Raw genomic sequence first — 23711 nt, forward strand, 5'->3', positions numbered from 1 at the left:
GCCGGCTGTGGTGGGCCGCGCACGGGGGGTGTCAGCCAGCGTGTTACAGGTTAGAGTTGAACAGCGTCTCCCAGTAGCTAGCAAATCTCTCTTTATGCTTTCCTACCGTGTTTAATTTCTGGAAGAGGGTTATTGCTGGGGCTGGAGGGACTTTCTTGCCCTCTGCACGAGCAAGGTCTCTGGTTTCGCTGGATGTTCTCTCTGTTTTCAAGTTAGAGAAGAAACCTGAACGGGTTACCCGTGGGGTGGGCACCCAGCGGAGCCTGTCCCTGCTTAGGGCATGTGTGGTGCCTTCTTGTGTTTTTCCTGTTTCGAAGTTCAGCTGCTTTGCATATTGGGGGTGTGTGTGTGAAAAGTCAGAAAACATGTACCTGTACTTGGAAGCTTTTCTTTAGTGGTGAGAATAAAGTACTTTTCTGCATTTGTTAAACTTGAAAGGTGAATGTGGTGTAAGAACACTGGGTGTATCTATGTAGTCTCGGAGATTTATGAGTCTCTCCTAGAGCCAAGGGAAACCAGAGCTGTTTACTGCGTGATCTCTTCTCTCTGTGGTCACAGGTGTCTTTCCATGGCACTCCCCGCTCTTCACCTATAGGTAGGGTTTTAAGATGTAGCCTTCATGCAGCCAAAGTTAAGGGTTTTTTTTTCTGTGGAATTAGGTTTGAAGCTTCCCCCTCCTTAGCATTTTGTTTACAGAAATGCCCAATGAAGTGTAGCCGTTGCTTTTAGAGCTTGGTGGGAAGCTCCTACCAGCTAATCAAACCCCAGTCTGGGATCTCAAAGGCTGTAATCATGCCACGGTGCCAGCTTTCATCATGGGCAAAGGGGAAAGGCCTCCTCTAATCCTTTCTCCTGCAGGGATCCCTTTGCTGATAGCTGCCAGGGATTTGGCTTCTTTACCTGCTCTTGCTTCTGGTAAAGAGGTGGCTGCCCAATTAGTTCCCCAGCTGGCAACTCCCCTCTGCCACTCAGAGGTGTGGCCCAAACGTGAGACAGGCTGGCAGTAGCGCCCAAATCCTGCCTTGCTCAGATGCCATTACGGTGCTGAGCAGGTCTGTTATTGTATCTACCTTGTTCTCGCTATTTGTATGTCCAGAGCATCCCCCGTGTGTTGGCATTGCCCTCGGGGAGTTACCCAGCTTTCTGTGAATCACAATTGGAATTATACCTGCTGCGAGGTAGAAGGGGAGACGTGACAAAGGGTTGGGGGCCACACTCTATCCAGCGTTCACCTCCCTTCTGAAAGAGGGCAAACCATGCTGTTTAAAACCAGCCAAGGTGTTCACATTCTGTCTTAAGCTTGCCTTCTTTGAGATAGTTTTCTTGTGACTCTAACCGTGGGCTGGCGTATGCCTCGGGGTAGAGAGCAGCTCCAAGGCAACAGAACCGACTTCTGAAAGCAAAATAAAACGGGGTTCTTGGTTGGGAGGTGGTATCGCCACCCTTTGGCCCTGGTGTAAACCCTCCTGACGATGCAGGTTCCGGGCTGAGGTTCAGAGGTCAGCATGAAATCATCGGGAAGAAGGGGACAGGGCAGAAGGCACAGCCCGCGCAAGGAGAGCGACAGTCTAATAGAGACTGTTGTGGGATCCCAGCTGTGCTTGCTGTGCAGCTGGTTTCTCTCTGAGGGGAGGTGTAACAGCCTCTGGGCTTTGAAGCTGCACAGCCAGTTGTCTCATCCATCAACCTGAAATGCTAAATAGTGGCTCTAGATGCATGGCGAGCAGAAGGGAACTTTGCAGAAGCCTTTCTTATTTGGCTGTGTGTAGCTAAGGTTGGTTGGTGCCTTTTTGTACTTCTGCACTGGGCTCTGTATTCAGTGAGACTCTACTGTGCAAAGAGAAATACTTCCTGGGGACAAGTGGAAAAAACTCTTCTTTGGGGTTTCTCTTTTTTTTTTTTCCTCAATACTTTGAGACCCTGATCAGAAAGAACAGAAACTTTGCTGCGCTTCAGAGTGTAAGATCCCATTTAGTGGTTGCTTTTTCTTTCAGCCTTCCATCTGTTCAGCTTGCCTCTGAGCTGACTGCCTTCTCCTTGAATTAAGACCACACTGTCATCCTTTGTATACAAAATAAAACAACCCTGGGCATCCATATTAGCCAGTCAGAGGACCTTATTTCTGAATGAGAGGCCAGGAGGTATTTATGGTCTGGTATGACCTCACCTAGCTCTTGTTAAGCCCTTCACCATTAAATTGTAGGATCTTGGGTTTATTCTCAGGACTACAGCAGTGGTGGTGTCCCACATCTGAAGCGCTCTCTCCAGCTTTTGAGGTTCTTCTGTTTGCTGGCATGGAAAAGCGTTGCCGTTTTCCCACTGGAATAATCTCTGTGGTTATCAAGGTGCACCGGGCAAAGTCTTGCATGTTGACAAGTTACTTACGTGTGCGTATTGAAGTGTTGTAGCATGAATCACTTGTCCTGAGGGTTCTCTGGGAATGGCCTTCTGTCATGCATGTGGCTTGTTTCAGTCAGACTAATGCTAAAATGCAGGCGGTGTCAGGTTCTTAAATCTTTTTTTTTATGTTTTTGTGAGAGGTCTCGCTCCAGGCAGCTGTGTGGGGTTTGGTGTGCCTGCTCTGGAAGTGGAACAGCCTGGATGAAGGGTGAGATGTGGACCTGTAATCACCGAAAGAGATGTTTTTCAGCTGATGCTAAAGTCCCAGACTGTGCTTGTGGCTCTTCATTAATCGACAGCATCTCTATTGTCTGTGTAACGTGATTATTGTCTTATATAGCGCTCATCTGAGGGTGGGTTGGAACTGCTGAATCGCTTCTTTTTGGAGCGAGGAGAAGTGGGTTCTGCTGTCAGAGGCAAAGCTGGCTGTCACACCCCTGTCTGTGGGTGTTAGCTGTTCTCCTAAAGCATGACAATGTCAGCAGAAAGTGATAGAGTGAGCTGAGGGGATGCTTCTAGTACTAAAAATACAGAAAGGAGGTGTGTGGGTTGTTCTGTTTCTTTTCTAAATGAGCATTTTAGCCAGGACTCTGTCTCGGGCTTGACCTGAGGTAATGTGAGTTATCTGACATTCAGATTTGCTTGTCAGCTGTCACCATGTGATCACCAGGAAATACACTGCTGAACTGCAGAGACTTTTTCCATTGGGTAGTAGGAGGTAAAAATAAACACAAACCCCCAAACCCTCTCTTCCCTTTTGAAATTGATATAATGCATGATAGTAGCATCTTAAGTTTTGCGTTCCTCAAGTGTGATTATGTGTGTGTAAAGGCTTAAAGGCTGGTCACAGAGGTTGTTTTTCTCAGTGTGTATATGTGGAGTTGCAACACCAAATCCCAGACTAAGAGGGAGGAAATAAATCAGCTTAGTCTGTGGAGTTCTCGGAGCAATGCTGGTTTATGCTGGCCAGTGTTAACTGTGAAGCTTATCCTAGGGAAAGCATTTGTGGCGTTGTCTTGCGTGGCCGTGCGAAGAGATCTGTAGATCTCCCCAGCTACGCCAAGGAGAGCTTGGTGGCATCTGTGGCCTCTCAAAACTCGGGTCCCTCCCTGCCTGGAAGAGTGGGGTTTGTATGTCCTGCACAGGCCCTCACTGCTGAGCTCGGCCCCCCTGGTCCTAGTCCCTGGCAGGAGATGCATCCTGTGTATGTACGTGGAGAAAAGGCTGAAATTCCTGGTGTTCCCTGAAAGCAGTGGAGCTGCTGCTGCTTTCTCTGATGGAAAGAGCAGTGGGTTTGGGAATGACTGTGTTCAGCTGCTAGCCAACTGCTTGCCTGGGGCTTCTCAGCATCTCCCCGTGTGTGTGGGATTAAATGTTCTCTTGTCAAGCAGATGTGAGGCACTGGAGAGGGTAAGAGCTGGTGAAAGGGAGGGGTAGAGGAAATGACTCTGTGGAGAAGGCCAGAAATAAGTCTATGTCCTTGGGAAAAGGGAAAGCGTGTCCTGAAGTGATAGGGTCTGGGGCAGTAGGAGATCCTTCCAAGGAGCACGTGGAGGGGAGGGGATTGGTGAGCGTGGAAAAGGCGCTGAAGGTTGTTGTAGCTCTGTTTTAGCTGCAGAGGCCGGAGGAATGGAGGAGTGTGGCACTTGTGATATAATAGCTGCTTGTGACAGGCCTGATCCTGTCCCTGGGGTTGTGCTGGTGTGTCTGGGAGGGCTGCTCTCCGTGTTTCTGGAGAAGGGGACCCTCCTCAGCTGAAAGGCCTGGAACAAGCCACGGTCCAAGCGATCCCAGTGGTGACAAGTCTGGGCAGGTGACATATGTGTTGTCCTTGGTGCCTGGAGTATGTGAGCTGTGGTAGTATTAGTAGAACCTAGGGCTTTGTGCTACCCTCTGGCACTTGCCCAAACCCTTTCTGGTGCAGGTGAAGGCCAAATCTACACCGATGGCTTCTGTCTGACAAGTCCTCTGGTATCGGCAAGGTTCATGAAGTGTCCTCTGCAGCTACTTCCCAGGCTTTTGGCTCTGCAGTGCCTGGAGGATTTCCTCTTCATACGCTGCAGTTCATGCAGATGGATGCTGGTTTGGGAAAACTTTTGGGCTGGGATTTAAAGGCTTGAGTATCATATTCGCGTTGGAGGCTCTGGCAGCGTCTCTGAGCTGCCACTCCTGTGGATTATTGAGCTGAGCATCTTGAAGTAGAGGCGATGGCATCTGAGGGTGTGAAAGACTCAGGGAGCCCTTTACACACGTTGATTACAAGAGCTGCTCTTGCCAGCTTCGTTGAACCCTGCTGACTCAGGGCTGGACCTGGCCAGAAGGTTTTTGAAGTGCATCATGGAGGCAGGGTGTGGGCTCAGGCAGCCGTGGTTACCTCGCGCATGGGGAAGGTTAGAGCCCTGCTGGAGTGGGCTGTCTGCACAGGAGCAGCTACATTGGTGTGTCTGGCCTGGTGTTCTTATAGAGTGAAATTGGTAACAACGTCTTCATGGGAACAAACCGTTTAACTGGCAGCTGTACTTCATTCTGTGGGTGTGAGCTCCAGGTGGACGTTGCTACGTCTGTCTTGGTGCTCTCCTTGCTTACACACTGCTCAGCCTCGCAGGAAGGGTTGAGCAGGGGCTGTTCCCTTGCAGGGTCTGCACAACCCTCCGTGAGCAGCTCCTGTCCTGCCCACGTGGCTGCTTACAGACCCTGAATCGTCTTGATGGGGGCCGGTTAGCTCAGTGGGTTGAGCACGGTGCTGACAACAGTGACACACCGAGGTCGCAGGTTCGATTCCCGCTCAGTCCCCATGTGTTGCCTGAGCTAGTTGAGAGGTGGTGTCCCTGCCCATGACAGGGAGGTTGGATTAACGGTCTCTAAGGTCCCTTCCAGCCTAGGCCAGTCTATGATGGCAGGCAGTTGCAATTGGGGGGCTGCTGCTGATGCCTGTGGAAGAAAAGGAATGTCAGTCTCCAGATATTCTTGTGTCGTGGCTCCTGAGGCACGCAGCCTGCCTTGCAGTCTGACTGAAGATCCTTCCCAAATAAGCTCCGTCATCAAAATGAGTTTCCTTCTAGAGCAGTATGCCCGTGCCTCTTCTGAGAACTACTTTGGAACGAAGCTGCTTACCCTCCGGTGGCAGGCTCTGCTAACGCCGTGGCTAGTGGGGAAAAGTCCAGGGGTGCAAGGTGACATTCTCATGCCTGTGTGAGGTGGAAGGGCACAGCGAGCAGCGCACTCGCACGTGCACGGGGAGGTGCTTGGCGTGGAGCGGAGCAGCTGGCTGGCCCTGCGGGCACGAGGGAGCTGGGCACGATGCAGGCTGAGGGCCAGTGGAGCGCAGAGCTATTCCTTTCATTCCGTGCCAGGGTGAGACAGCGCTTCAGCAGCCACACAAGAGTGCAGTGTGAAAGGACACGGAAGAAGGGAGTTGGGCTGCCCTTTTCTGCACAACAGAGCTGGCCACATCTGTGGCAGCATCTCTGCTGGATACAAAAGAATTGCCGCTTGCAAGTGTGCAGGAAAGCATTGAGTGGGTGTTAGACTGAAAGCCACCAAAAGTTGTGAGCGGGCCTTGCTTTGGGCTTGGTGAAAGGCTGGTGTGTGATAAGGCTGAAGTGATGCTGGTGTGACAGCTCTTTTTTCAGGCTCTGGAAGCAGAAAGCATGACTGCTCGCTCCCCTTTGTCTTCAGCAATCAGGTGGCTGGCAAAGGTACTTGCTGTCCCATAGCGCTCTCTCTCCTCTTCCAAAGCATCTACCCCAGGTGAGACCTCCACTGTGACGTGGAAAGAGCGTGCTCTGTCTCTGAGCGTGTGGTATTGTCCTGCAAATCCACCTCGAGAAATGAGTACGGAGGGACGTTGTGCGCGTGGGCGAGACTTCATCCTTCTGCATCAGTTTGTGTTCAGAATAACAGCCGCTGGAGGCTTTGTGTTAGTGGTTTTCACTCGGATGAATAAAGCAAGAGTTTGATGTAGTTGCACTTCTGCCTCTGTGCAGGGCAGAGGAAAAAGGCAATTTTGCATTATTACAGCATGGTTTTTGGTCTGTTTCTTCCTCCCACTAGCTTTGTCTCACTGAGTACTTGCTTTTAAAAAGTGACTTGAGCCCCAGCGTTGCTGCGGCTCAGAGCAAGCAGCAGGGATCTGAGCTGTGCCTTCTCTCACTCCCTGAATCCCCTTTTCTTGTCACCCTGTAGCTGTAGCGTTGGCAGGGATTGACGGGTGGGTGAGGCCAGGCCGTGGCTCTGAGTACAGCTTGCCTGGGGTCCCGAGTGACTTTCCCTTTTCTTATGCTGTTACACCATTTAATTCTTCTCTAACGCAATAAGCAGAAATGCAGCGTTAAGCCTTGTATTAGGGAATTAGAGTGGAGAAAGATTAGGCTGGTGGGGATTGCTCCCGTGGTTGTGACAGAGACAGATCCTGGCTCTCTGCCTGGACCGAGCTGCCTCTTGGCCTTCCTGGTGATTGTTTTGCAGCGCTGTCTCCCGATTTGTGTGGCAAGAGTAAACGCTCCGGTCCTGGCCACGGAAACAAAGCGGCCCTCAGCCTGCAGAACGCCGGTTGACTGCTGAGGCTTTGGTGTGCCACCATTAAGTCTGGTGCAAAGGTTTAGCTTAGAGCTGCGAACAAGCCTGGCAGCTCTTGGGCCCCTTCTCCCAAAGCCTCTTTGCTTCTGTACAGAGCAGAGCGACCCCGCCTCGAGGTGAGAGGGGAGATGAATCTGTGCTTCTGCGCTTTGGCTTTGCGTGAGGGTCCTGCCCTGTAGGTACCAGTCCCTGTGGGCTGCAGGGCGAGCTGCTCTGTGCGGCTGGAAAATACTGGGGCAACTTAAAAGCAGATCTTGTCCTTGTGCTCCCCACGTCCAGGATGTGGCAATAGTTACAGTTCATCTCTTAACTGTTACCCAGAGCACACAAGATTCTGTCTCTTTTGGCTCAAAGCAGAAAACCGTCTCCTTTTGGTTTGGCTTTGAGTTAAAGTGACCAACAGCTTTTTTCCCTAAATATTACTTGAAAAATAAAAGTAAACATCTTGGGGGCAAATGTCTTAAGAGGGAGACTTCTGGCTCTGGAGCAGCTGTGGGTGACCTGGGTTTATTTAGCCCTTCTGCCGCGGGCTGTGTCTTGGTACTGTTTGTGTCTGGACTCAGCAACGCCGAGCGGTGACAATCTGAGCCAGAAGGTGCTGTGGGCTGAGCCCTTCCTTCAGCTCCTGCCTCTGGCCGCGAGAGCTGGCCCTACTTGAAAAGCTATTTCTTCCTCTTGGTGTTTCCACCTGCCCTACCTGTAAGGTCGGAATAAGTGTTGCTTACTGTAGTCCGGTAGGGATCTGGAGGAGTTACTCCAGTAGGGTATCGGTGCCCTTCGTGCTGTGTGTGTGATAGGGAGTTGTGTTTGATACCTGTTCACCGCCAAAAACAAAAACAAAAGCTTCCTTTCTCTCTCTCTTATCTGGAGCCAAGTCAGCCGAGCTGTTTCATACCTGATTGCAAAATAGGAGAAGAGGATTGGGTGAAAACCTTAAAATAAATAGGATATACCTCTGAACAACAAAAATTAGGGAAGTCCCAGAAGAACAGCTTGTTCTGGTACATGGCGTTTTTCAGCGTAACCGGCTTACAGGAAGCTGTGCACAGATGTGGAAGGATTTGGTGCCTTTAAAGGCTCTGCTGCCAGCTGCCATCCTCCAGCCTCAAATTTTTAAAAAAGCGATTTGTTTTTTTTCCTTCTTTGTGTTAAAGAATGAGAGTAATACATCTTCTGACAAGTGAGGGATAGATACCCCTTCCACACCGGATGCTTTTAGACATCTGTCCAGGATTTCACGCTGGATTTAAAGAGCTGTGGGGTACACCTGTCACCTGAAAGTGTCTTGTAAGGGCAGATCATAAGCCACTGCTCTCACTTGGTTTCCTGCTGGCATGAACGTGTCTTTGGGCCCCTCGGGTCAGGTTCCTATGGAGGACACGTCGGCCTTTGTTCAGCGCAAGGTCTGTCTCGTCCTTGCTCTCCTGGGACAGCAAGTGGAAGCCGGGTTGCTTCAGCGTGAGTGTGGGAAGAGCAGCAGCAAAGCCCAGCCAAGCAGTGGGACCTTGTGCGGTCACAGCCCACAAGAATTGGGGTTGTCCTTGGGCCACCGGCACGTTGTTGGGCAGTGCTTCCCGGTGCTCTGAGCTACCTCTGGGGAAACATTCATTAAAGTTCTCTGTTAATCATTTTCTAGATGTCAGCTTGCAAACTTCTGTTTCTTCTTGTTTACAAACTGACGTTGTTGCGCTGGTGACAGGACTGTGGTATAATTGGGGCCGTAGCATCTCCTGGGAGAGGCCTGGCAGGCAAAGCATGCGCGTTGCTTACTCTCAGTACCCAGAGAAGAGGCAGGTGCAGGGGCTGTGTGTGCTGAGCAGGAGCAGCCTGGGGATTTGTGCCCAGGAAAAACATGGGACAGTTCTGAAACCTGTACTCGTCGATAGAGACTGGCTTTTTGCTCTTCTGTGGGTGAGGGATGGGAACAGCTGAAGTAGCAAGGGACAGGCAACCCAGCGAAATTAACACTGAAGGCGATTATGCTACTAAATTTCCTGCGACTCATCCTAAATTCAGGTCTGGACTGGGTTCTACCAATGGGAGAAATGAGAGCTCCAGTGATGCTCAGCAACCATCTGAGTGGAAAGCAAAGTGTGAAGATCGTATCTGGGGGCTCTTGCAGGGAGCATCTGTGCCGAGTATCACACAACCATCGCTGGAGCAGATAGCTAAGCAGAACTGAAGCAGCTCCAGAACGAAGTCTCGGGTTATGGTACATGGGAGCTGGCTCCTGTCCTCAAAATCTTGCCGTCAAAATAGCCTGGTCATGCCATCCCAAACTAACAAGGCACTGGGCTCTCAGGGTGCCGTAGGAATGTCGAAAGCACCTACGCTTCCTTCTGCTAGCTGGCGTCCTTTCAGAGCTGCTGGTATCGGTGTGCCGGGTCAGTCTGGAGCCCTAACTGGGTAATGGGACTGGGAAGAGAGGAGTGGTGCCTCCTGCGTGGCTGAGTCCAGTTGAATTCTTGCTGGTGTTGAATGAGAAGCAGGTTTAGTGAGGATCCGCGTGGTTCCCTGGCAGCCCGGGTGAGCTGTGGCATCTGCAGTGACCTCTCTGTCTGTGCCAGGGACAGGAGATGCTGTCCCTGCATTCCCCCACTGTCTGTTCTCCACTCCTGCTGGAGAGCCTTTCCTTTAAGCTGGCATCCCGTTTGCAGCCGCTGGAACGTCCCTGGTGCAGAGGGTGATCTTTGTGCTGATATGGAACTCTTCCAGAGGGAGCCGCAGTGTCCTGGGTTAGCCACAGTCACAGGAGCCGCTGGGTCGGATTTCCAGAATGCCCCTCTCCCTCTTCAGCCGGCCCTGCTCCTATTTTTGTTTGTCTTAGGCTTTTTTTTCCACTTGAAATACTTCATAGGTCAGCTGTCCTTTTGCTGGCTAGCAAATGGGTATCGGGGTGGTTCAATGTCAACGGGAGAGCGTTGGGGTGCCCTTGGCTGCTGAAGGTGCCAGTCTGAAGGGCCCCTCTTCCCCGCTCCTCACCCCTCCCGCCGTGGTTGTGGCAGTCCTCATCCTCACGTGTTGCACAGGCTTCAAGCAGCCTTTCTGTTTCATCTCGGAGCTCTTAGCTGCAGTTAAGGGTCTTCCCAGCGAGCTGGCTGACATCAGTTTTAATCTTCAGCTTTTCCCCTTTGTCCAGAGGCAGAGGAGCAGCAGGCTGCTGTGCCTGGAGGTGTTGGTATACAATTATTAATAGCACACGCTGCTTGAATGCTTCTCGTGTTTGAGAAGGGTGGTTTAGGGGATACGAGGTGTTAGAGACTGAGCTACTGGGTTATTCTGGAATTGAGCGTGACTGTCAGGGGTGAAAGCCCATTCTTTAAGGGAACAGTCTTGTTATGTCAATAAGCTAATGCCAAGCTGGCTTTATAGAGCTTAAAAATGTGAACTAGCAGCTGCTTTCAGGTCTTTTCCCACTGATAAGAGTCACCCGGTTCTGGTACCCACTGCAGAAGGATGAGAGGATGAAGGAGCAGAGGGGAAGCAGCTTGTCTGGCAGGGGACACGCTGGGCTGTTTCGGGACACAACTGCCTGATGCTCCTTTGCGTCATCGCAACTGAAATGGAGATAAGGCCGATGGCCCGGCAGCACTTGGGTTCACTTATAGCAACACCCACTGGGGCAGTGGTGGGGGGCAGGGAAGGTGGGGGGGGTATGGCTTTTCTAATGCCAGTGAAATATTCCACATGTCTTAATGTATTTTTAGAGGAATATTGGCTTAGTAAACCTGTATAGGCAGAAGTGTGGAATGAATTGGTTGGTGGGAGAAGAAGGAAGTGTTTTCCCAGCAAGCAATAGCAACTGTGTAGGAATGGTCTCTGCCCTTGATAAGGGAAGAAGAACTTAATTTAGCTTTTTCATATGACCCTGTGTCCTGAATCACCAGATCCATCAAAAAAACCCCACAAAACATTAGAAACTTTTTTGTGGGCTGGAGTTGGCACCGGACTAGACCTAGTAATAATTGACAGCTAGTGGCTGACCCTACGGGACTCGTCTCTCTTGACCACCTCTCATTCAGCTGCTCCCTCTGGCAGGCTGCGAGCAGAACCTGAGCTGGTTTTCCTGGAACAGGGCTTCTGGTAGTTAACGGGACTAAACCACTCTCACCTCTTCTGTGCCCTCCCAAATGTTTTTCCAAGAGGGCTCGTCGTCTGCCATGGACCTAACTACGTAAATCCAGCTCCTTTGGCTGAACCCTCAGCCAGCCCTATTTCCAGGAAAGCCGGTGATGCTGCAGGTCACCCTGTGCCCCTCTCTTCCCACAGAGCCCTTCCATGCTCAGCTTTGAAAGCGAGACAGCTAGTCCAACCGAATCAGAGGTGCCTTTAAATTGAAATACCTCAGAAGCCTGTACCTGTATGCATGCACATGTAGATAAAATAACCCACCCCAACATAAGCATGCAGAAAAGAATCAAAGAATGGAATTGCTAATTAGCAGTAATTCTTATTTTGGTTGTGAAATGGTGATAGAGCAGGCAGCTGAAATCTCCCCTCAGACGCTGAGACAGTCTGTTTCCTGGCACAGCGAGAACTTTACTGGTTTGGTTTTTCTTAAAAAACCACACCTTCCAGCTCCCATCTGAGCTCCAAGAGTCACAAGCTTGATTTAATTGCAGTTGTTTAGCGTGTTGCTATCAAATCTCTCTGCGGACGGAGATGCCAAGTCTGAAAGCGTCGCTCTGCAAGCAGCGTTTCTTGGGTGACCCACACCCCGCCAGCACGGCCTTTGTGCCCAGGGTGTCTCCCCGCGACGGCACGTTCGACACCCCCCCTCAGCTAAGCCAGCAGCTCACTGCAGTGCACTCCGAGTTTCCTGGGGTGCTGTGGCCAAGGTGCCGCCCGGGGGTTTGTCTAATTCTTGGCTCTCTTGCGTTTTCTTTGTTCCCCCTGTCAGATGTGAAGGCGTCTTGGGGAGCAGATGTCACGGTGCTGATCAAATGTAGTTTCTGTGAGGCTGACGGCGTGTTGGGAGGGATGTTGAACCACGCGGCTCCGATCTGAAACAGGCTGGGCTCAGTGGCTTACTGCTAATTCAGTAAGAGAGATCAGAATTAGGCTGCTGAACATCGCTTTAGGACAGAGCAGAAGACTGGGATTATAGCGCTAAAAATTGCTTCGGGGAGGAGAACTTGGATTTTCTGCAAAGTTGCTGCCTCACGGTGCCTAAAATCCTGACCCCAGAGGCTCTGGTCACGTTCAGAAATCCAGTTCTGTGCATGCTTGAGCTACTGGTGTTGCTGGGTTTCCTAAGCACAGAACCATGTTGCCAGACTGCATTGAGGAAAAACATGTTGCTGGTGCACGTGTGTTGCAAAAGAGTAGGAGGTGCCAACGGAGCGCTGAGGGTGTTGCTGCTCTTATCTCCGTTGTGTTTATTCACCTGGGTCCGACTTGCGTTCTTTCCTTCTGCTGCTGCTTTTCTGAGATTGCAAGAGTGGCTGGGAGAGCAAACCAGAGGGATTTCCAGTTGGCTGGAACTGAAGCCAACACCTTTTTCCAGGAACTGAACTTGAGTTTGATTGGAGAGACGTCTTAATTTGTGAAAGCATGACTCTCTCCTCCCGGTTTCTTTAATTCTTTCCTTTATGTTCTTCAAATGTGTCTGTGCCCCGGGCTTGGCTGGTACTTGGAGAAACTGTTTTCTTGTGTCTCACCACGGCTGGGAGATGCAAGTGGAAGCAGCAGTTGGTGTGGGCAAAGGGCAGCGGTGCTGGGTGCTGAGGGCTTGGCTTGGGGTGCTGTGTTTGTTTTGTTTTCTCCTGTCCGTCTTTTCTCCCTGGAGAGCCCTGATGCTCTTGCCAGATGGGATTCCTGATGACTGAAATAATCAGCTTAGCAGATGCCTTCCCTTTTGTGCAGACGGAATGTCCCCTCTCCTCCAGACCCAACTGGGTCACTGTGTGAAAGGGAGAAGTGGGTATGTCTTCACGTCAGGGCCCAGCTGAGCGCTGTGGAATTGGACGTGGAAGGGAAGGGACACCAAAGGTTCTGCAGGAGGCACGGAGTGTCCGTCCAGCTCGCCTGAGATGTGGCTGACGTTAACAGCCGAGCTGGGATGGCTTAGCTGGAAAGCACCGACGTTTGTGTTTACTGGCACTTTTGCTTACAGGCAGGTGACTTTTAGTTTTCATATCAGGATAAAAGAAGAGAAACAAAGATGCTTATGAGAAAAGTTTTAGTGGAAGATGTTTCAAACTGGGTTTAGCTGTAAGCTCAAACATCTTTTAACATTTCCATCGTTTTCTTTGAGTCTGTGTTTTCACCACGCCTGCACTGGCTAATGAAACAGGATCTAAGAAAAAGTGTGAGGCCTTAGCTAGATGCAAGTGGTCTTCAGAGACTTTATAAAACATATTTAAGATGAGGGTAGCTCTTAGCAGTAGGTGAATCCGAGGGCCAAGGCAGCAAACTTTCGTGAGTTCTATAACACTGCCCATAACAGTCAGATCTCGTCTTGAGTTATATATATCATCCAGTGGGGAGAAACCTCAGAGTAAAGCTGTGAATGAGGCTTCTCTGCGCTTTTTGTAAAGGCGAAGGCTGTTTTTCCTGAGATTTCATGGTCTGTTTTTCTTTCTCTTGTTGCAGGTGAGGCTGGCGCCAGCATTATTCGAGTGTCAAAAGAAGCCCGGAAAAGATTCTTGGGCCCACTCCACCCATCCTTCAACTTGGTGAAGATCATTCGGATCTGCCTGTCCAAGACCGTGCCAGAGAACGGGCATGAGGTTGCAGCGGGACGTCTGGGTATTTCCTTGACACGGGTCTCGGATGGAGAAAACGTGATACTGTCGGACTTCAACTCCAAAGAGGAGCTGATCCAGGTGAATGGAAACTTCCGGCAGGGGGCTGGGCAGGAGCTGCTGTTTTGTCTTGTTCTCCAGATATCCTTAGTACTGGAGTACAGTGCCCGTGTGGTGTTTGGAGAAGAGTAACAGGCTCAGTAGGTGTTGGTTTCCTTCTTACATTCTGGATCTCTTCCTCCCTCAGGCCTGTGTCTGCAGCACCTTCATCCCCGTCTACTGTGGGCTGATACCTCCAACCCTGCGTGGAGTGGTAAGTAAGGCAGACATGCTGGTGCTCTGGTTTCTGCACTCTTGTTGCCTGTCTGCTGGCAGCAATTCTTCTGAAGAGCATGAGAAATTCCCAGATGAACAGCTTCCAACAGTGGAAGTGCTGACTGACTTAAGGGATGGTTCTCTTGGCTGCCTGATACAATATTCTTCGTCACTGAGGCTCCAACCCTGTGTGTGGAAAAAACTTGAGTCCAGGACAGAAATCATGAGTGTAGTCCCTCTCCCACATGCCTGATGCTTTCTATGGGGTTTTAACTAGGGGTGCTGATACCAGATATTTTCTTTTTGTTTTTTTGTTTGGTTTGGTTTGTGTTTTGTTTGTTTGGTTGTTTTCTCCCCCTGGAGTTCTTCCTGTCTTTCCTCCAGAATAATGTTCTGCAGCCTGCTAGAGCTCGCTTTAACATCCAATCCAAGGCTGTCCAGAGCGATTTCTCCCTTCTGTGTTTGCATGTTAGAAATGAAAACGTTTGAAAGCTGTGTGGAGCTGGAGCATTTCTGAATCTTGCAGTCATGCTTAAAGGCCTCAGTTGAGCTTGGACGTCCTTTTTACTAGGTTAATGCACACATTAAAAGGCAGTTTGTTAGCAAATGAACTAGTCAGAGAGAAGAGGGAGAACTGCTGTTAATGTACTTGTGCCCTGGTTTCCCGTAAAGTGACGTGACCAAGATGCTTTGTCAGAGCGCAGCACCAAATCTGTGTCCTAAAAGTGAGGTCAGTTTGGCTCCTGAGAAATACACAACTTGTCCGCTTTTGTCTTGTGCGAGCATGTTGGGCAGGGAAGTGACCTAGAAGAAATGTCCGATGTCCATCCCGTCGCAGAAGTGACAGGACCGGTAACGGTTTGCCATTTTGCTCCGTGATTGCACACGGGGCTGTTGTCCCCCAGCTAGTGAGACCGTAGCAGTGGCTCTTGCCTAACGCTTCTCTGGGGCTAGTTGAGGTCAGTGTGGATTGAGCAAAATCTCAACAATTCCCAAGCTGTGTGCGGCTTCAGAGTTTCTGGAATGTGCAGCTGCCCTGGCACACTGAGGGGTGACTCCTTGTGCCAGGCGTCCTCATGGGGAAAGGTGGGGAGGGAATATATGAGATGAGGAAACAAATTCCTATCTCTTCCCCAGAAAATCATGGCTCTCTGTCTCTGAAGTGGGGACTGGTGATGGGGAGAGGTTAAATGAGGTTGAGGGTGAGCCTGGGAAAAGATTTTGAAGCAGGACTGCGTGGTTCCTAGCATGCCTGTGATGACTCTTTGCCACAGGTCAGACATGAGGACTGGTTTTCCAGGTGATAGGATTGTGGGCCGGATGTAAAATCCATATGCTGCCTCCTTCCTTTTTCTGGTGGTTGCTTCTCTGAGCTTTGGCAGTCCCGTGGAGTGAAGATGGGTGTGGGGAAGGAGAAAAAAAAGAATTTCCAAATACCAAGACCCCCTAATGAGGGTCAAAAAGGTCTAATTGTCAGTTTATGCAAGTGAGGGGGAGGGCATAATAAGGGAATGAAACTGGGCACCCCGGCAGTTGCACTGATCCATGAAGCATCCTCCAGAGCTGCTGCTGCTCACACCTGCAGGTGGCTGGTGGCTCCAGCCTGTGGCCCTGTGCTTTTTGGGGCTTTACAAGAGGTTGGAGAGTGGTTAGGCTTGGGTTGCTGGAGGTTCAGGCAATTCCAAAGATGTGGCAGCTGGTCTTGATGAAGGAGCAGTGATCAGCATTGCTTGGGTGGGCTGGAGAGTGGGGTCTGCACGAGTGTTCCGAGATTTCCAATGCAGGGAGAAGGCTCTGCCTGCCAGCCTTACTGCAGTTAAGCCTGACTTCTAAAGGGTCTCCATGCACTCATGCTGCCACCCTCAGGGAAACGTCTGTTTCTGCTTGCTCACTGCAAAACTACTGTTGTCTCGGTTAAATGGCCAAAACACTTTCCTCCGTTTTCTTTAAGCGAAGTGGGTGCTGCCTCCTTTGTTCTGTCCTCTTCCCACTCAGCCTGTCCGTTCTTTCCGCCCTAGCTGTGCCTGATCTGGCTTCCAGTGGAGCAGCTTTGGAGAGATGATGACAACAGTTTCCTGTTTGCTCTTGGCTTAGGGAAAACTGATGCTCACTCTAAAAGGGGGCAAAGGTTCAATTGTATTTCGGCACTCTGTCTAGAAAGCAGCCTGTAAGCAAGCTGACCATTCCTGTTTCCGAGAGGAGGGTGTACTTCTTGTTTTTAGTCTATCCCATCCTTCTGCTTTCTCCACTGCCCAAATCCAGGTGGTGCAGAGGTCTGCAGCTGGGTCTGTCTCGGTACTGTGTGCGGTGAACAAAGCCTGATGTGAGGCCAGAACGCCCTGTGCTATGAGTGAGGGCTGCTGCAGCCTACAACTGTAATGGCAAGCCATCTCTCCTGAACCTGTAGGCTGCATGTAGAGGTAGCCCTGAGGTCTAGTTTGCCCCCAGGAAACCCGCTGTGCAGTCTGCGCTGACCCTGTTGCCTCGATGGGAGCTGGGTTCCTGCTGCTGAATCTGAGTGCTGTCACCCAGAGCTGTTCCTCAGGCTCAGAGAAGCTGCTTGAAGAGGTGTCTGCCTGTCTGCACTCCAGAGCAAGAGAGAAGAGCACACACCGGGGAAGGCAGCTGGCATTTTCCTAGGTGTTGTGCAGCAAACGACCGGTGTCAGTGGTCGGTCTGCCTGAGACGAGGCAAAGCGTGATGCAGAGCAGAGCACCTCCTCTTCATGCTCTGCCTGGGCTCAGCCTCTGGCACCTGGCAGACAGCTGAAAGGCGTTACAGCTACTGCTTATGGGGCTGTGAAGCTCCTGGGTGATGATTTGCATTTGAACCCATCCAACGGGAAGGGTTCCAGGCTGCAAATGGCAGGATCTACCCTGATACAAAATCAGCACGTTTTTGTCTATTTTTTTTTTTTCCTCTTATCACCGCGATTCACAAGAGCTCGAGTTGTTGCTCTGCAAAGGTCTCGAACATCCTGCTCTTTTGGCTTGACCGACGTCCCCTTTGTTTTATCTTCTGCATGTTGCTTACTCTGCTGAAGGCCTGCGATAGGGATTGTCTTGCTCAGCATCTTGTGCAGCTGTGGTACTCCAACAGATACTTCGAGTTGAGTACATGCTACTAGGGTTGCCCTTCCTGCAAGGGTAGCACAAACATGTTTATGATGCACAGGAACAGAACATTCTCTGATAAGAGGGCTCCTGTTAAAAGCAAAACCCAAGTCCCTTGTGCTCTGTTATCACATCACAGCAAGCAGACCACACATGGGTAGACGTGTGCTGGGACTGCTGCTTGATAAGCCTGCTAGCAACAAATCAGCTCGTTCTGCTCCTGGGTAATAAACCTCCCACCAGTGGGGACTCGTGTCTGAGCTTATTAATTTGAAGCACAGGTGCAAAATGGCTCAATGTCACAGTGTGACAGCTTAGATGAGTGCTAATTTGCACCGCGGGTGGTTGTTGGTGTGTCATGTTTTACTGGACAGCGCCAGCAGTCACACGAGTGAACATGCCTTCCTTGTTGAAGACCTGAGACACAGCTGGACTCTCACTGGTGTTGACTTCTCCAGTGCTGGTGGATGTACTCCATTCTCTTCCCAAGCTGTTGGCACAGATACTCACAGGGACACACAGTAAAAAAGCCGCTTCACCAGCGATGAGAAATGAAGACTCTTTCATTTGTCTTGATTTCAGAGATACGTTGATGGAGGCATTTCTGACAACTTGCCACAATATGAGCTGAAGAACACAATCACGGTGTCTCCCTTCTCAGGAGAGAGCGATATCTGTCCACGGGACAGTTCTACAAACATGCACGAGCTGAGAGTCACCAACACAAGCATCCAGTTCAACCTTCGCAACCTCTACCGCCTTTCAAAGGCCCTGTTTCCTCCGGAGCCGCAGGTGAGTTTCCTGGCAGCACTAGAGTTTGGGGAGAGTAGGTGGGCGCAGAGAAGTGTGGCCAGCAGATCGAGAGGGGATTCTCCCCCTTTGCTCTGCTCTGGTGAGACCTCACCTCGAATCCTGCATCCAGTTCTGGTGCCCCCACCGTTAGAGGGAAACGGAGCTGTTGGAACGAGTCCAGAGGAGGCCACAAAGCTGACCCAGGGGCTGGAGCAGCTCTGCTGCGAGAACAGGCTGAGGGAGCTGGGCTTGTTCAGCTGGAGAAGAGAAGACTCCGGGGGGACCTTTTCACTGTCTACAGTGCCTGAAGAGAGCCTACAGGGAGGCTGGGGAGAGACTTTTGACAAAAATATCCACTGATAGGACAAGGGGAAATGAATTTAACTTAAAGGAAAATAGATATAGATTAGATCTCAGGAAGAAAATTCTTCAATCTGAGAGTGGCAGGATTCTGGAATAAATTGCCCAGAGAAGCTGTGGCTGCCCCCTCCCTGGAGGTGTTCAAGGCCAGGTTGGACGAGGTCTTGAGCAAACTGGGCTGGTTGAGAGGGGTCCCTGCCCATGACAGGGGGTTGGATTAGATGATCTCCAAGGTCTCTTCCAACCTAGGCTGGTCTAGGATTCTATGATTCTACACTGGGCCCTTCAGGGGAAGAAGTTTCTAGACACTCTTAATTTTGTATCTCTTGTTTGTCTATTTTTTAACCTTGACATTACCGACCCACTGACTTGGCAAACGCTGACCGTCTGCACAAGGCTGGTTTCCTTTTGCTACCGAGAGATCTGGAATTTCATGGCAGCAGTTGCTTGGAAAGTGTTCCTGTGTCGCACTCTCTAGAGTAGCCTTTGCCAGGCAGCCGGGCTCGCTTGTAAACAGGGATGTGTTGTGCTCTTGAGCATTTTAAGGTCAGGACAGAGCTGCCAGCCTGCAGTCAGCGATGGTCTCCTAAAAAAACAAAGTGCCAGTGGAGCAGGTGGCACCACAAACAGCTTTGTGTGCTTTGGAGCAAATGCAGCCTCAGGCGGCCCTGGTGTTTGAGCAATAATAAGCGGGCATCTATGTGCTCAATTACTTGGAGAAATTTTTTTTTCCTGCCGCCTCTCTAGTCTTAGCAGGCTTTATCTGCAAATGCAGACAGTAGCGTTTCCTGACGTCCCCTGGGAAATATTCTGGGCTGCTGGTCAGAACGACTCGCTGAAGGCTGCCTGCAGCACCCTCAGTCCTAGATAGGGAAGTGAGGCGACCACAAGTCTAAGCCAGTACTTAGGTAGGGTTCCAGATGTCCCCTCCTCTCTGAATTCCCCTGTGATTCCCATATCCAGTCTGCTTATGTTATACCTCCCGTTCCTGCTTAAAGCTGGGGAAGAGCTGGGAAGATCCCATCCTTGGGATCGCTCAGGAATCAGGAGAATTCCTCTAAAGCCAGTGTTGAGCTGGGTGTTCACTCTACTCAGCCAAGCAACCTCCAGATGACTTGCTTTTGCCTTCTTCTGCCCCCAGGTGCTGCGGGATATGTGCAAGCAGGGCTATCGGGACGCGCTGTACTTCCTCAAGAAGAACGGTGAGGTGCTGGGCGCTCGCGGGGTGCTCTGACTTGCCTCTCCTGTGCTGGGCTCGCTGCCTTGGCTTTGGGGATCATCAACAGTGCAATGTGAAGGGTGGAGGGGCAGAACCGAGCTGTGGCTTGGATATCAGAACACGGAATTTCCATTAATAAGTCTATTTCAGCACTTCAGGAGGCAGAGGTGGAGCGGACAACTCGAGCGTGTTGCGGGACTCCGACCCCTCCCGTACCAAAGCGGTGCTTTTGTGTCAAAGCTCTGGTGCTGCACCAATACGGTGGTTGGGTCCCGGTGCCATCTGCGCCTCCTGCAGATACCCTGCACCTTTATATGTGCAGCTAGGGCACGGCTGGAGTAACAGCACCGCAGAGCACACTTTAATGTGTCCAAGTCCTGGACTTTGTCGCCTCCAACTGTTGTAGCAGGTTGAGCGTGTGTTTGATGCCACCTAGTGTCGATGTACAGCGGGTTGAGCACATTGGTTTGCTCCGCGACGAGCAGCTCCCTGGGAGAAAGAGCAGTTATTGGGCTGTGTCTGTGGATTAACCTGCAGGAGGGAACTCTTGCCCGCAACGGGCAGATTATAGCAACAAAGCGCTGCCGAACAGCACCCTGTGGTGCTGTGCCCACCCTGTGGTGCTGTGCCCACCCTGTGGTGCTGTGCCCACCCTGTGGGAAAAGCTGGAATTTCTGGTGGCTCGAGGATGATCTTAGAGCAGCGAGGTTTTTAACTCATAAGCCAAAGAGGCTGGGTATGATGTCTGAGAGCGCTTAGAGTAAAATGAGGGCTAACATTTTAAAGGCCAGGTGAGGCAGGGCAGCTCGTTTGTATCATCCCCGTGGCGTGACTTCTCTTCTCAGGTCTCCTGAATCGCCCAAGTCCTGCCCGCCCTCTCCTCGCCATAGAAGCTCCCCCAGGAGAGAAGAAAGAGGAAGAAACTGAAGTTGAGGACCAAGCAGAGGACAATACTGCCCTCGCTGTTGTCGAAGAGCACATCTTCGAACACTTGCCTCCCAGACTGAACCAAGGTATGATCCAAAGGGAGGGAGCACAGGTAGCCTCCCTGTGCTGCCTGCTCCGCTCCAGAAGAGGACGGGGATGTGTTGGGATGGCTTGTGGCCAGGCTTGGCCACACTCGGGGTTTCCACTGGCACCTGCTGATGGTTAGGTGGAGCGGGGGCCTCTTCAGTTAAGTTGAGGCTGAATTGAGAGGGGGTGGCTCATCTGAGAGTGTTCTGCGTGGTAAGGAGAGGATCTTGTTGCTTACTCCTTTGAGAGTCTGATAAAGGTAAAAGCTGCTGTTCTCAGCTGTGCTCAGAGAATTACTACCCTGAGCAAGATTTCCTTAAGAAGTGGAAGGCAGTGAGGGGAGACCTCGAGCTGGGTAATATCTTGGGGTATAGCAAGGAAAGGGATGGTCCCGTTGCAGGGATTCAGGCACGTTTGCTTCCTCCCTTCAGCTCTGCTGGAAGCTTGTGCTGAAAGAAGAGGTTTCTTGACTGGCATCACCAACATGCTGCCTATACGTGTGGCCACGGCAATGATGGTTCCCTACATGCTGCCTCTGGAGTCTGCGGTTTCCTTCACTGTCAGGTAGGCCTTCACCTGGTTCCCGCGGCGCAGCCAAGTGTTTGATGTAGCTGGTGGGGCATGAATGGACCGGGTAGGATCTTCTCTAACTTTGCAGTTCCAGATTTCCCGGGGAAAGAGTTTCTGCCGCTTACCAGGCATATGAAAACAAACAAAACGTTTCCTACCTTTGCGTGTCACTTAGCTCTTCCAGCTTGAAGGAAGCTGGCTGTGTACTGGAACTTGCCCAAGGTAGATTTCAGAGCCTGGGGACAGACTTCACAACTGGGAATGCAGGGATGAAAGTAAGAATCGCACAAGAGCGAGGGGTAGAGCAGTCCCAGCCATTTCCAGCTTATGCAGCTGGGAAACGGGTCTGTCAGACTTGTTCTTGGTACAAAGTACCCTGTAAAAAGTTTTTGGGAGGTGACAGTTTGTGATAGAAAGGCTGAGGGGAAAAAAAACTTTCCATATCTCAAAACAGATTAAAAATATGGGAAGTGTGGAAAATGTAAAGAGTAAGTTCCTGGGCTGTTCTCAGCCTTCACAGCTTCTCCCCCTTAAATCTATGAATGGTAGTGTAAATGGCTCTTAATGCCTCTCTCACTAAAAATAACGAGTAGCCTTTGATTGGAGGCAACACCAGCGTTCTCCTCATCCTCTCCTCTGTGTGGCCCAACCAAAGGTTGTCTCCCGTCTCTTCCCAGGTTGCTGGAATGGCTCCCAGATATCCCTGAGGATATTAGATGGATGAGGGAGCAGATGACTGAAATCTGCAACTATCTTGTGAAGAAAGCCAAGAAGAAACTGGGCAGCCACCTTTCAGCCAGGTACGGCACTTTTCTCGCGGAGCCCTCCGTTTCCCCTTTCACCTTTTGCCTTCTACAGACTCTACCCCTTTGGAGCAGAGCAAGTGAAACACAAATTGACCAGAAGGATTTACTGCCCGACCTAAAATGCAAATCTGGACTGTGGTCTCTGGGGTTTAATTAAAACAATAAGCTAGGTTGTTCCGTACCCTCTGTAGAAGACAGAGGTGCTTGCCTGTGTGGCATTTGCTGGCCCAAGGTCCCCTAAATGCTCCTTCCAAGAAGTGTTTGTGCTCAAATGACCTTTTCTGCTTTGAGACCGAGGCCTGGATTAGGATGGGGATGCCCTAGGGTGGCTGGGAAACACCAGAGGGTTTCCAAACGAGGTAGAACCCTTTGGGTCTGTGTGTGCTTCTGAACTGAACTCCTGGCAGCAGGCTTGAGGATGAGGCAAGGCTGAGACTTCTAAGATCCTGCAGTCAGAGGTAGAACAAGAGAGCTCTGTGGTTCTGACTAAGATCCTGCAGTCAGAGGTAGAACAAGAGAGCTCTGTGGTTCTAAGATCCTGCAGTCAGAGGTAGAACAAGAGAGCTCTGTGGTTCTGACTAAGGTCCTGCAGTCAGAGGTAGAACAAGAGAGCTCTGCGGTTCTGGAGTTCTGGCCCGGTAACCTGCTCAAGTCTTCCTACGTACTGATTCTTTGCGTGTGTTTGCCTTCCAGGCTCTACTACCACCTCGAGCTTGGGAGGCCCCAGAGCCTGCCGATTTCTCCCGCACCGCCTTGCGGTGAAGCGCTGCCAATGTGGATGAGAAGCAACCGTTCCCTGTCCGACGTCATGATGAAGTGGGACGAGTACCAACGCCAGCTCATGATGGGCTTACTCTGCATCAACGTGGACATGCAGGCTTCTCTCTTCCCTCAGGAAGGGTTTCAGATCAAGCTGCCACCTCTAGACTGTGCGAAAGAGTGCCTGCCGCTCTTCTGAGCCCGCCGCCCTCGGGGGCTGAGGGTGGGTGGGAAGGGAAAGGCGCGTAGGGTGGGACCAGTCCCGTCCCTCAGCAGCAGGCTGCCCTGTGCTCCTCAGTGTGCTGCAAAGGGGCATTTCCCCGGGATGGAGACTGGTGGGACTGACTGTAGCCATTTGTCGCCCGCTGGGCCAGGCAAGGGGTCTCTGTGCTCAGACACACGCGGGCTCAGACCTTGTCCTAGGTTTGTGTTGAGGCCCGGCCGCCGCCCGTGGCCGGGCTGATGCTGACCCAGCTGGGCTCCCCCAAATAATGCACTTTGAATTGCCGTTGGCTGTTGAACTGCCAAACAATCAGGACGTAGATGACGCTCTCGAGTTCATACGGCTTTTTAACTTCCTTTTGGTTTTTTTAGAGCTTGAGTCTTGCCTTACCTTAAGTCATCTGCCATCCGTTAGGTCTTTGGGCTGCTGAAAGGTGAAGTAGCCTCTTGCCAAACTGATTTTTCTCACGATTTCCAAATTTTCTCTTCTGTGCTGAAGCCACCATCTTTCTTCTGTCCCTTAACTGCATCCCCACTGGAAGCCAGAGCTGGCCCTGCTACAGGCTGCACCGGGACTGCAGAAATGTAGAAGAGTTTTGTATTTATCCTGATTCTTCTTGTCATGGTCCTTGCCTTTTTGGTTTTTTTCCTTATGGAACTGCTGCAGCTTGAACGCTAAGTGTTAAGCAAGTCATTGAACTTATTTTTAAAGAAGCAGTTCAGACAGATTTTTCTCCAGGGAAGCGTGTTGAGTTTGAGGCCCCGTTCCTCTGGCTATGAATAGAACTGGCATAGAGTTGCCCTGGAAAAGCTCAGC

At 51.0% G+C, this 23711-nt stretch overlaps 1 protein-coding gene across 1 annotated transcript in view; it reads left to right on the forward strand.

Moving 5' to 3' along the window:
- PNPLA2 (patatin-like phospholipase domain containing 2) overlaps positions 1 to 23349 on the forward strand; it is a 23740-nt gene extending 391 nt beyond the window's left edge. The window contains exons 2-9 of the mRNA XM_009875228.1: positions 13573 to 13805; positions 13972 to 14037; positions 17735 to 17944; positions 19446 to 19506; positions 20369 to 20536; positions 20969 to 21101; positions 21785 to 21907; positions 22607 to 23349. Coding sequence (XP_009873530.1) covers positions 17852 to 17944; positions 19446 to 19506; positions 20369 to 20536; positions 20969 to 21101; positions 21785 to 21907; positions 22607 to 22871 — 843 coding nt within the window. The 5' untranslated portion in view covers positions 13573 to 13805; positions 13972 to 14037; positions 17735 to 17851 and the 3' untranslated portion in view covers positions 22872 to 23349. The remainder of the gene's footprint in view (positions 1 to 13572; positions 13806 to 13971; positions 14038 to 17734; positions 17945 to 19445; positions 19507 to 20368; positions 20537 to 20968; positions 21102 to 21784; positions 21908 to 22606) is intronic.
- The last annotated feature ends 362 nt before the right edge of the window (positions 23350 to 23711 follow it).

Source organism: Apaloderma vittatum, unplaced genomic scaffold (genome assembly GCF_000703405.1).
Source record: "Apaloderma vittatum isolate BGI_N311 unplaced genomic scaffold, ASM70340v1 scaffold22218, whole genome shotgun sequence".
Taxonomy (NCBI): domain Eukaryota; kingdom Metazoa; phylum Chordata; class Aves; order Trogoniformes; family Trogonidae; genus Apaloderma; species Apaloderma vittatum.